This window comes from Amblyomma maculatum, chromosome 2, assembly GCF_055883805.1.
Source record: "Amblyomma maculatum isolate TAMU_Amacu chromosome 2, ASM5588380v1, whole genome shotgun sequence".
NCBI classification, from domain to species: domain Eukaryota; kingdom Metazoa; phylum Arthropoda; class Arachnida; order Ixodida; family Ixodidae; genus Amblyomma; species Amblyomma maculatum.
In genome coordinates this window covers 149,599,841-149,613,701 of record NC_139345.1, presented here as the reverse complement: position 1 = coordinate 149,613,701, position 13,861 = coordinate 149,599,841, and the positions used below count along the sequence as shown (strand labels likewise).

The window sequence follows — 13,861 nt, the reverse complement described above, 5'->3', positions numbered from 1 at the left end:
CCTTCTCATTATTACTTTTTTATTTCTAGCCAGACCGCAGCGATCACATGCATGGCGGGTGTGTGACTGGACCGAGGAGCGAGAAAGGCACAGGAGATAGACGAACAAGACAAAATACTGCCGGAGAGATACTGCCAGCGGTCCTCGTTTGGGAAAGAAGAGTTACCTGCCCATAATCAAGAGGCGAAGCGGCGGCGCGGCCGCCGACAGAAGTCTTCGATGGGTGTCGGCTGATTAAGGGTCGTGTTTCCAGAGTACACGCACGTACACAGGCCCGATCCAACATTGAAATGGCATGTGTTTTCAAGCACTCCTCAAAAACAGAATAATTTGTTCTACAAGAAGATCCCACTTGCCAGTCATTATTTTTACACAATAATTCGATCGTTTCACCCCCCGCCCTTCCCTCCCTCTCACTGACCGGCTGCACCCCCTTGAGCGCTGCACCCCGTGCGGACCGCAGCCCCTTGCGACGTCATCTTGCCTAGAAAAGAAAATGATAAAGCAGCGCTTTGCGACTTTGGCCATGTACAAAGAGAACAAAATGTGGCGTCATTGCCGAGACCATTCTGCACGTTACAAGTTACCCGATAAATAGAGTGCCTTTTTGTGCTTGTTGGCTCATAGCTTCAAAACACCGTAGTGTAATAAAATACGAGGACCAAGAACAGAAAAGAGAACCACGAGCGCTCGTGGTGTTTTTTTTTTCTGTTTCTCTGCCTTCGTCTTTTGTTGCGCTACAGTATTTTGAAAGGACGCGTGCTTGCAGCAGTTGGAAACGAAAAGCAAAGTTTACAATATTTTCTTTGGTATGTTTACGGTAGGTAACATGCTCTCAAAAACAGTTTTTCGAATTGCCCGCCGGAAAACTGATCTTTATGTTTTTGTCGCGTCAAATCACGGACGTGATATTCATCCGGTAAATTCAAAGCATATATCAATTTCACCACAGAGATAAGTAGAAAAGACAGATGGTAACACCCCAAAAGAAAGATTTTATTTTCTTGATATGCGCAGCTGCAATCCGTTTTGATACCGAAAAGAGAATTCACTTGCCGCTACATAACGTTACGAAAAACTGCCGTGGATCGACACCAAACCCTGCCTTCACGTAGCCACCCTCCCCCCTCTCCCTCGTTATTACCCCTCGAATTTCTTTAGTCTTCAGCCTATTTTCTTACTCTCACCAGGTAAGTATTTGCTCTTCTTATAGAACTCTTTGCTGCACACATATCTTCCTCATAATTTTGTAAAATTAGATTACTCTACGCCTAAGATGTGACATACGCTATACTCCTTGCAGCTGCAGACATCTATTCCGACGGACCGCAGGTAACGATTTGCATATAGAGAGCTTTGTCTAAATCACCTTGTAATCACAAGGTCGCTGATGATCTTTTGTGAGAGAGTTAACGTGCGTCTATATAGATGATATGGCTGTTAGGCATAAAGGCAGAAGGCGAATGGGAAGCGGTGGTGTATTCTTTTGTAAAGAGAGTCAGTGTAACATCACTGACGCATAGAACTTACATGGCCGTCCAGTGAAAAGCTGGCGTTTTGCTGCGGCTCGCTTGTGTAGTCCCAGTCGGCCTCTGTGCGCTGCAGCACAACTGAGAAGAGGGGAACCCGTGCTGAAACATCTTCGAGGCCCCCAGCTTCGAGGAGAAGCACTGTCGCCTTGCCGTCCGCTGACAACCGATTGGCCACTACGCATCCTGCCGAGCCTGCACCGACTGGTATAACGGTTACAAATCACTTGAAGCCAATACCAACAAATACAGCAAAGATGAGATACGGTCGTGTTCAAATATACAAGCCTCAAGGCCCCGGGGGTGTGACCAGGTGCTGGGCTGCACCGCAGCGCTGCTATATGCGTCGGGCTCATGGGCATCTGCTGAGAATGTGCATAAAGTTACCAAACACTCGCGATCTCTCTCTCGCATGGACCCGTGGCTGGGTCGATAAATTCGATACAAGGAGTTCGCCGGTATTCCCTTCTAAGCTCACAACTGAGGAAGGCGCTTCATGTCGAAAATGTAAAGTATGTGTTTTCAGGGGCAGAACAGAAAAGCACCAATCAGAAAGAGAAAAGGAATTGGGGCTTGCAGCTCAGAGTATGGTGGTCTGCATAAGTGGCCCTTTCCTGGAGAGGCAATAGAGGTGCAAACGCTCCCCAAACTTCACACCCCCCTAGAACGCCCACAAAATTCATATTTCTACTAGCGCAATTTTAACACAAAGCGTATATACAGCCCGTTCGGTCAGAATGCCGTGCCCGTACAACCGTGTCGGCACGAGTTTTGTCAGGTGTTACCGATAGTTGTCAGAAGTGTTCGGGCCATGCCGGGAAAAAGGGAGGCCTGTAGTTGGTCTCTACCTCCGAGGTAATGGATGAGAAGTATGATTCGTGGTTATATACTGAATCCATAGTTTGTTTATTGACTGCTGATCATAAAAATAAATATAAGGAAGCAATAAAAATTATGATGTAAAATGAAAATAAAACAATGATAAAAAAATACAAAACAAAATTAAAAGAGCGCGATGATTGCGTCGCAAACTGTCGTAGCCTAAAATAACGAAAGTGAATAGTCATTGCGCCGTACTTGGTCGTATAAATGTGGCAAGTAACTGGGCCGTAATCCGCGGCAGCTAAAAAATTTGAAGACATAAACGCTACGAATATGAATATCGAGCTAGCGTTAGCTCATGAGACACCCCCGCTGAGGGCGTACTTCGGTGGTACAATTGTTACGTACATTGATGCTATAAATCTTTTAGAAATGAAGGACTACATGCTGGCAATACGTTTATGTTACTGATATCTGTCGGACTTAAGTGGATCGGTGGGGCCGTCTGCTGACCTAATGTTAAACAAGTTTTATATTTTATTTCTTTTTATCTTTTTAAATTTTGTTTACGTTGTTCTGATACGTGGTATGCGCTAGGTCATACGCTAGGCTCACTACCTCAACGCTGAGACAAACTGAGTGCCATGCCAATTTTGCTTCCAATTTAGTATCCAACTGCATTTCAAGTAAGTTGTAGTTTCCGACAGGTATTTGAACCGACGACATATATATAGCCTTTGTGAAAAGTTAGGGCCCAGATGCTTTGCTCTTAAGCCGTATATCATGACTTTAACAATCGTGCAAATCCTAGCCATTGGACAGGGTAGGATGAAAACTCTTCTTACCTTCAGCAAGTTAGGAAACCTGGGAATGAATTACGAGCCACATAGTATGGGTCAGAAAAACACTCCCTGGGCTCTAACTACAGTGTACCAGAATACTTTGGGTAGTGGAAAGAGCGGCGGTCAACGCGTGAGGCAAACTCTACCAGGTGGCGCTAGCTGCGCCTAACCGAGCACCATTCAGAGACCGACTGCAGCCAGGCAGCAGCAAGCACGGAAGTTTATTTTTGCCACATGTATGCGTAGTACTCCCGATGGAAACGTTCTTATTTACTTATGCGCGAATTAATCGAAGTAATATGACTTCAGTAAGGCTGAGGTTTCGTCATATTACCTTAGCTGAGCAGACGGCGCAAGGCACGAAATGCATGAAGCTTCGCGTTTACTTCAGCAACCAGTCAGACTTCGCTTTGAATAGTGACGTTTGCGTCGTTTTACTGGCGAGTTAGTACAAGCAGTTCCTACGAGAGGCAAACAGCACGTTCTGGGCACTTCGCACTCCAGTTCTTTGATCGCAGGTGCTCTGCTAGTGTCGCCGAGGCGACACTAGCAGACAGCCTCACCAGTAATGTAGTGAAAACATCAGAATTGCGCCAAATATCACTGCAGCTATTATAAATTAATCATCTAACGTCAATGCAAGGTGTTCTGCGCGTTTTTCGTTTTGTAGTATCCCGTCTCTGGTGTCGCCGACCTCACCTCTGTCGTGATTTTGTCTTATTCTTCAAACACGCAAGTCGAAGCTATCATTTTATTTAGTACTGAAGAAGTTAGAATTTAGGAAAAAGCACCTTTACACACCAAACATTTATTTAAAATCCATGCTTCAAGGTAAGTGTAGTAGGTATAATCACAATACAATTTGTTCAAAGCCTGTGTTTGAAACTGTTCGCACGAAAGCGCAATGTAACGAAATACAGTTCCCTGAAAAACAAGCAAGCACGCCCATTGCGAACAATGGCAACGGCTGTTTGATGAAGAAGTTCTCGAGCTTCTACCATGGACTTGATTTCAACTTCTTTCGCTTCTTTGTCATGAAAATAAGGGCGAACGAAGACCCGTTTCCTGTCGTCTGCAGTAAACACCAGCAGCTTCTCGTGCGCGACAAGAAATGGATATGGTCACGGTAGTGGTAGTGGTAGCGCACACAACTCCATCAAAATCGGGCACATTAAGTCTTGTCGACGTGCTCGGAAGGCTGAGTTTGTCAGCGATTTTCTGCAATGAAACAGGCTCACTAGGCTCATTCAAATTCGGGCTCATGCTCTAGTCTTGTACATTTATGTCGTGTTGACAGGAATCGTGAAAGTCACGCAGCGGCAAGCACATTTTTTGGCTGGTGTCACAGCACAGGCAGCCGGACGCTTTCTCTCTCGTCATTTCTGTTGAACTTGCTTGGAAAGGTAGGCCGGCAAGTCGGGCAGCAAGGTTGGGACCGCATCAGCGGTCAGCGCAGTCTTGCCACGAGGGATCCTCACCTCTTTACCGTGTTGTCCTCAACTTAAGTAGAACCCTCTTGGTTAGCCTCCACGTTTCAGCCCCATAGGTGAGCACAGGTAAGATGCAACTGTTGTATACTTTCCTCTTGAGCGATACCGGTAAGCTGCTAATCATAATCTGCGAGTTCTTACCAAATGCGCTCCATCCCAATCTTATTCTTCTTATTTCCTTTCCATGGTCCGAATCTGCGGTTACTACCTGTCCTAAGTAGACATAGTCGCCTACTACTTCCAATGCTTTGGTACTAATCGTAAACTGCTGTTCCTTTCCGAGACTGTTGAACATCACCTTAGTCTTCTGCATGTTGATATTCAAGCTTACATTTCTACTTTTCCAGTCTAAGTCACCAATCATTCTTTGCAGTTCATCTCCTGAGCTACTTAGCAAAGCAATGTTAATTATCAGCAAATCACAGATTACTGAGGTATTTTCCGTCGACCCTTATCCCTAACTGCTCCTATTCCAAGTCTCTGAATACTTCCACTAAGCAAGCCGTGAATAGTACTGTGGAGATCGTCTCTCCTTGCCTAACACCTTTCTTTATGGGAATTTTGTTACTTTCTTTATGCAGAACTATGGTTGCTGTGCAGCCACTATACATATATCTTCCAGCATTTTCACGTACGGCTCATCTACCCCCTGATTTCGCAATGCCTGCATCACCGCCGAGGTTTCTGCTGAGTCAAATGCTTTTTCGTAATCAAAGAATGCTATGTATAAGGGCTAGTTATATTCCGAGCATTTTTCTATCACCTGGTTGACTATATGGATATGATCGATATGGTAGAGTACCGTTTCTGAAACCTTGCTTGATCCTTTGCATGAACACGGTCTAAGGTTGTCCTGATTCTATTAGCGATCACCTTAGTAAATACCTGATACGTAACAGACAGTAAGCTGATTGGTCTGTAATTTTTAAGCAGGACTTTTTGACGGGTTAGTTGGTACATGATCTTGATTCTTATAGCGCTGAAGAAACACCACAGGAAGAAAGACACAAAAGGACAGAAGCGCATTAAGGTCCTTAGCGTATGATGATAATGCTTGCGAGGATAATTTTTACAGTGTCTTGTTACTGCGGCGCAAATTCTTCTCCCACTGCTTTCGGTGGGCTTCGTCTTTCGGGCTTTAAACAACGAGAACGTCCGTCCGTTCAACTCACAAAATCCAGGGTACTCGGTCTTACAACCTGACGTGTAGTAGTGTGTGTCGCTCTTTTGGTTTTCTTCTCCATGGCTGCATGCGAACCACTGTTTGTGCGTACAGCGTAATGCAAGGAAGTATAAGATGTCGGAAACGTTGTAAAAAAAGCAGACACAGCGTACGTGCACAACCTAACTGACAGCAACCTACACGTGCTACCAGTGCCACTGCGGCGCCGATCTCCTCGGTTTGTAGACGCCAGCGGCACGCGCGGCGGTTAACAGAAAGGGCAACAGCTCTCTCGTAGGCCGCGCCGCGTGCTCTTTCCACTGCCCAAAGTATTCTAGTACACTGTAGCTCTAATTTTTTGACAAATGGTAGGTGTAGGTGTTCACTCATATATTGTACCTTCGATCTCCCTAAAAACCAACATAAAAGAGGCATATAAAAGTAAACGCGGAATTAAAGGACTCTGTTAAAGGCTTTATTGAGCCTATTCTTAATGGGAAGCTTGATCGTTTCCTACGGTTTACTGTACTTTGCAATGACTATACTCCGTTTCATACGTCAAGTGCAACACTGCCAAAGTTACAGCTCATGTTCGCGCTCTCTGCATCCGCGATGAAAAATAGTGCCTGCTCTTGACGATAGGAAATAATACTTGCTTCGTCTGCAAGCTTAATACATCTTACATTTGCGATCAACTTCATAAAAGGCACCTTTCTAGGGACAAGGATCGGATTTGGTGAATTTGTATGTTTTTTATGTCGTTTTTGTTCTTGTCGCGTTTTCGCTGCCTCGCAACCTTTCCAGCTGTGCCACTAGATGGCACTGGCTGTGCTCTCCGCGCTGCGCGTCTCTTTTTGAGAAAATGGTTCTTCGGTTCGCATTTTTTTCTGTAAGATCCTCTGTAAGATCCGCACTGCGAAGACGCCTAGGCATGCGAAGCAAGTTATTGGAAACGCGTATGCTCGGAATAGAGCCCGTTTCCGCAGGAACCACTCGGCCACAAAACGAGCGCGTAGTGATACGCCTCCTTATTTTTTCTTGCGGACTATTTGCGTAGCTTTGGCTGCGTTGCACCTGATCTATGAAACGAAGTTTTTTTATAGATGGTACCCTATGTAAGTCTGGATATTTCGACGTTTCAGGGGATGTACGTCAGTATATAGTGTAGCACCAAACGTCGTCTCCTTCAAAGGCGTGCCTAACTTTTGCCAATCTTATTGGTTGGTTGGTTGGTTGGTTGGTTCATAGGAAGGGAAAGACGCAGTATCTGTCTCACTTGCTCTGTGGACACCTGAACCGCGCCGTAGGGAAGGGATGAAGGTGGGAGTGAAAGTGGATAGAGAGAAAGGGGAGCCGTAGTGGAGGGCTACGGAGTAATTTCGACCACCTGGGGATCTTTAACGTGCGCTGACATGAGTTTTTGAATTTGTTGGGTCCAGCAGATGCCGAAGCATGCCCCACGTTTTGGAGAGATTCATACCTCCCTCCATTCCGTCGCATCTGCTGAGCCAGTTTTGTTCGCACAATTAGATCGCGTAGCTTTCAATTTCCTTGTTATGCCTCGCGATTCGTCTTCTAAGATTCTTGTTCCACTTTTGTTTCTTCAGCCTGCGTTCCATGCTTTGTTTAGCGTCCCACATGTGGAGCAGTCGGCTATCTGAATAAGTTAGTAAAAACGTATGTTGCAGACAGCCAGCGTTCCCCACTCCCGAGCTACGGTGGCACGTCCAGTGAGGCGCTTCACGCCCCCATCACGGAAGCAGAGGTAAGGGCGGAAATTGTAAGACTAAAAACTAAATCAGCCCCGGGCCCCGATGGAATCGCCAATAAAATGCTAAGGAATCTGGACGATGACTCTATTAGTCTACTAACGGAATTCATTGGAAAAGTTTGGGAAACGAGCCAGTTGCCAGATCAGTGGAAAACGGCAAACATAATACTAATACCCAAACCGGCAAAACCCCCGCAATTGGAAAATTTGAGACCGATTTCCCTAGCCTCATGCGTAGGGAAGTTGCTGGAGCACGTAATACAGACGAGATTAACGATTAACGTGCTTCATGGTGCAAAACAACCTGTGGCCGCACGAAATGGTCGGCTTCCGACCACACTTGTGCACGCAGGACGTAATGCTCCGACTAAAGCATGATATCATAGACTCGCGATCGAGAGACGCCAAAGTGATCCTGGGCCTAGACCTCACCAAGGCCTTCGACAATGTCAGGCACGAGGCTATTCTCGAAGGGCTCGAAGTGCTCGGAGTAGGGGAGAGAACGTACAACTACATAAAAGACTTCTTATCGGGCAGAAAAGCCTGCATGATATTTCAAAATTTAGAATCTCCTACGATAGAGTTAGGAAGCAAAGGCACACCGCAGGGCTCAGTGCTATCGCCTTTCCTATTCAACGTGGCAATGAGAGGTCTCCCGGGTAAGCTTAACCAAATCAAGGGGCTAAATTTTAGCATGTATGCGGACGATATTAACCTCTGGATTAACCATGGGAGCAATGCGAGTACGGAGGAACGCCTGCAAGCAGCGACCGACATCACTGTCGATTACGCGGTTAAAAGGGGACTTTCGTGCTCCCCGCATAAATCTGAGTTGTTCGTTTATAACCCAAAGTACCTCCGCTGCAAGAATAGCGGGGAGGTTCATATTCAGGTGGAGGGCAAACCGGTGCCAAAAGTAGATCAGATCAGGATTTTGGGGATGGTCATTCAATCCCACGGCCATAAATTAGAAAGTTACGCGATGCAAACTCTCGGGCTCTTGAGGAGGGTCGCCATTAAAGGAAGAGGCCTCAAGGAGCGAAAATTACTAAAACTAATCCAGGCATACGTAATAAGCAGAATCAGTTACGCCACGCCCTACCTGGACATCAAGGCCGGCGAAAAAGAGAAGTTAGACTGCCGATTCAAAGATGCGTTAAGAAGGCGCTAGGACTGCCCATGGGTACCTCGGGTACGACTGCTCGAACTCGGGGTGCATAACACGTGGGCAGAATTGGCGCAGGCAGTGCGAGTCTCCCAATTAGAGAGAGCACGACAGAGACGGGCAGGGTAATCCTTGCAAAAGTAGGCCTCAACCCAGACAGGGGAGTTCAAAAAAAAGTCACATATAATAGTGAAATCAGGAATGCCTTGGTAGTCCCCCCTTCCCTAGGAATATGCATCCAGACTTCAATGTCGAAAGAAGGGCCAAACGAGCGGAAGCTCTAGAGCGACGGTTCAAGAACATGGGAGCAAAGGAAGTAGTCTACGTTGATGCGGCAAGTGGCAGAACAGGTGCGGCGGTAGCTTCGGTAGTCGATGGCCGAGGGGCACCGGTATCCGCGGCAGCCATCAGAGGCCGCAACATAGAGACTGCGGAGGAAGTTGCGATAGCGCTAGCTTGCGTAGGAACAGAAGCCAAGTTCATAATTAGCGACAGCAAAACTGCCATTCAAAATTTTGGGAAGGGGAGGATATCGCCGGAGGCGGCCAAAATCCTCACCCAAAGAACGATAAATAGGAAAACTCAGTTAATTTGGACACACACTCCCGCTGCCGTCCCTGGTAACGAGGCGGCTCACGAGCTAGCCCGAGCTCTCTACTTCCGGGTAGCCGTCGAGCCCTCCGAACACTGGGCATACGACGAGCGTCTGCAAAATTACGGGGAAATCATCGACCATTATAAATTGGGACGTAGACTGGTGTCCCCGCCAGATGTTAGACTAAATAATAGAGAAGCTGTCGCGTGGAGGCGGCTACAAACTAAGACGTTCATGAACCCGGTCTGGGCGTTTCACGCGCTACCAGACCTTAGGGACAATGATCTCTGCAAACACTGTGGGGCGAGAGGGACCCTCAACCACATAATTTGGGAGTGCCCACAATCTCCAGGGATAGGGCAAAATATTACAAGTAGAGAAGCCTGGGATACCCTGCTGCGAAGCGCGGACCCTGCGATCTAGCACCGCACCGTCCATCTGGCGGAAGAGGCCGCAACTAGCCAAGGGCTACTTGCCAGCCTCTAATCCGCGGGCGCACGACTCCCCGTTTCCGATGGAAATTAAAGTTGTACAACCAACCAACCAAGCACCAAATGTCAGTTCAAAGATATATTAACTTAGTACCAGTGATTTCACTCATTGTTTACATAATATGTGAGTTATGACTCTACGATGATGTCACCGTGCTACAGCATGCTCAGCGGTCCAGGAGCGCCCAGGTTTATTGACAGACCTCAAATGCGATAGGAAAACAGTTATGCGTGGGCACACTTACGAAAAACGAACATATCAAACATCTTATGCGTAATTTTATCTCACCACCATATGAACAATAAGCACCTCTCGTAAACGGTTGGAGGAGATGCAGGGTCGCCTAACCTCGCAACGAATTCTCAACCACTGGACCCTTGCCGGAACCGTCGCCTCGCTGGTTCCTCTCCCTCTCTCGCCTCTCCCGTCCGTTCCCGTAAGAATTCAGCAGACTACTGTGCAGCCTCCAACATCAACGCGAGATCCTTTGTCCACGTCTTGCGATGTGTCTCCCATCACCGCGAATGCGACGCTACCTTTTCGAGAGCCTCGTTTCTTTGCTGGTCAAGCAGGCGAAGATGATGAGTTGCTCTTGAATCTGTGAGACACTATGACCGAGAGGATTCGGTGGCTAAGCTCACAAATGTCGCGTTCTTGATGAAGTGTGCCTTGATGTAGTACTAGAACCATGAAGACTCCCTGAAGACTTGGTAGAGTTATGTAGAAATCATCAGTGAATGTTTCAGCGATATACCTGCGAAAAACAACAGGCCAAGCAGACGCTTGCCCAGAAACCGCAAGCAGCAGGTGAAACTTGCACCACCACATCGAGTCAAAACTTGTTATACAAGACCGTAAACAGGTTTTACTAGAAGTGGTGGTTCAAGCTTTGTGGTCAAACGTCTGCTTGGCCTGTTTTTTTTTTTTGTTTTTTTTTACAAGACCATAAACATCACCGCCGTGGTGGTGCAGTGGTAAGACGCCCGACTTCTGCGCCGGAGTTCCTGGGTTTGATCCCGACCACGGCGGCTGCGTTTCGATGGAGGCGAAACGAAGAGGTAGGTATACGTGTGCTGTGCGATGTCAGCGCACGTTAAAGATCCCCAGGAGGTCGAAATTACTCCGTAGCCCTCCACTACGGCTCCTTCCACTACGGCTCCTCTTTCTCTCTTTCCACTTTCTCTCCAACCTTCCTCCCTTCCCTTATGGCGCCAGGTGTCCGCAGAGCAAGTGTGACAGATACTGCGCCTTTCCCTTCCTATGAACCAATTATATATATATATATATATATATATATATATATATATATATATATATATATATATATATATATATATATATATATATATATATATATATATATATATATATATATATATATATATATATATATATATATATATATATATATATATATATATATATATATATATATACATATATATATAAGATCATACACAGCCTGATGTCTCTGGCATGTGGTCAAGGGCATTGCGGATACGTCTACCACTCCCTCTTGCCAAGGACAAATTGGTTCGGTCTCCGACGTTATTCGACATTGCTGGACATTCGAAATCCCCAAAACGCGCCCTATCACAGCGAAGTTTGGACGGCTAGCAAATTTTACTACCGTAGCGCCAGTGTCCAAGAATCTCCATCTCAGTCTATTGCACGCAATCCTTGAAATTGTGCAGGATGAAATGCCGCGACGGGAGCAGTTTTCCCGACGCTCTGGCTTCGCAGATAACGCATATGCTTTCGAACTGATGCACGTACGTGCCAAGCGACGTCCGGGTATTCATCACTGAATGTCACCAAGTTCGCCTGCCGCGACGACCACGATACCACAAGACCAAGACCCGACGAGATTTACGAACAGTTTTCTTACCACCAATGCAGAGACCCTTGCTCTCACTGTAATCGTACATCTAGCCGACCATCGGAGAGTTACATCGTCCAACAACCTAATATTCGCCGCATCCTACTATGCAGGATCCCGCTGAGGCGCCACATTTTAATCGACCTATTCCCGTGTGGTACCGGTATGGTGTCGCGGGTCGCATATTCTGCTACGGCATGTTCCACGCGCCGATAAGGTACAATCATTCGATGGCATCGTCCCGACTTGCCGCCCAGTCCTGCTTCGACATTTATCCGCCAGAGAATCCTAAGCTGTTTGCTAAACGAAGGATTTCATAGCCGTTCTCCCACCTCCCACCGTAGTGTGACACCACCTCCATTTTGTGTAAGCCGTCCCCCGTCATCATGGCCCCGATCCCCGCCGCCTTTGCAGGAAAGCTAGCCAGCGCTGCCGATGGAGGTTAGGTCGCTGGATAATGTGCCCTGCTGCCTAGTATTCGTCCCTCATGTTCAAGAACAAAGTTAATTGCTTGTTGACGGTTTGTTTACAATGGCGCTGCTAGACACGGCCGGTACTCTTTCGGGAACATTTTTAAGAACAAAGTTATGTTTGATTGGAAGAAAACTGTTAATTTGTATGAAGATTCTGATGGACCATGCGGACAAGGAAAAAAACTGCATTTGTTACGGCGGACGGCCTCTTGGAATTTAACATGATGCCCTTCGACCTCTGTAATGCACATTCCACATTTGAAGGACTTATGGACACAATATATCCTGGCTTCAAGTGGCAGATGTGGATGTGTTTCTTGGGCGGTGCTATTTTTGGCCGGACATTTACGGAACATAACACGCGTCTCGCTAATGTTCTTTACTGCCTGCAGAATTCTGGGCTTGTCCTGAATTCTAAAAAGTGCCGTTTTGACGAACGTCAAGCTCTGATATTCGGACATCTCGTCGACCGCGACGATGTCGTCAGTTTACGGCCGATGTTGTGGAAGAACTTCGTTTTGCGCGTCACATTTTTGACACTCCACTCCATATCACCCTCAAATCGACGGTTGAATGGAGCGCACAACCGCACACTCGTTAACATGCTCTTTATGTACATCGCATCAGATCACAAGAGCAGGAATACCCTCCTGTCATATATAACGCTCGCCTTCAACACTGTAACGCATAATATGACCGGCTACGGCACGTCTCTTTTTCTTTATGCTCGTGCGCGTCTGTATTTTCTAGACAGTATTTTCCCCCATTCCGGCCATGGCGAATCGTGCATCACGGGAACTCTTTTATCCTTCCCAAGAAACTCGCCATCTCACGCGTTTCGAGATTCTTGTTTGGCCAGAATGTTCCAAAGTGTGGTGCTACAGCCGGTATCGACGTCTGTCCTTAAGTCCCTTTAGATTTAGCATGGCTTTGGTGGCCTCTCCGGAAGCGTGGTTTAGGACAGAAAATGTTGGCGCATTATGTAGGCCTTTACGGCATTATCGAACGCATACGTAAACTACAGAACAGCGCTCATGACTGCTAGGTGTCGTCGCTAAGCCACAACCGAAGTCGCCCATGTCGTCCGGATGAAGCCCTTTCACTCCTGTGGAAACGACGAACTACTTCGCCCTGAAAACTTCGGCTTCGGGGAACTGTAACAGTCGTTAAGGAGAAACGAGAAGCATAAAAAAGGATGAAGACGTTGGGAAGAACTTTCGTGCCGGAGTTTCAGCCGTTGACCAGCTGAGCTCTCTGCCGTCTCCATCTCTCCAGCACTCCGAACATAAATCCGCGTCGTAAGAGTAGCTCCCTTTCTTCTTATTTAATCCTTGAAGTAACAGAATCGCACCAAAAGCCGGCTGTGAATGAGACGAAAAACGCTTAAAAGCTTTTAGCTCTCGGAGGTTTACAGGCACCTAAAGCGTAATTCACACCTGTTTTACGTGTCATGAATTTGCGTAGCCGTTATCCTATCCACAGGACGGTACATGAAGTATGCAAACAGCACCTAGACGTCATGTCATCCGCAGGAGGAAGAAAGGGAGGACCAATAAGGAAAGCCGCTGAGAAGGGAGCTACCCCTGTCGGTGCGCAGTGAGAGGGCCGCTCGTGCAAGATGTTTTAGAAAGGAAGCAATAG

At 46.9% G+C, this 13,861-nt stretch overlaps 1 protein-coding gene across 1 annotated transcript in view; it reads right to left on the bottom strand.

Moving 5' to 3' along the window:
- Positions 1-13,861, bottom strand: part of LOC146200158 (uncharacterized) — a 66,243-nt gene that overhangs the window by 46,480 nt on the left and 5,902 nt on the right. The window contains exon 2 of the mRNA XM_084595390.1: positions 1,531-1,733. Within this exon, the coding sequence (XP_084451516.1) occupies positions 1,531-1,733 (203 nt within the window). The remainder of the gene's footprint in view (positions 1-1,530; positions 1,734-13,861) is intronic.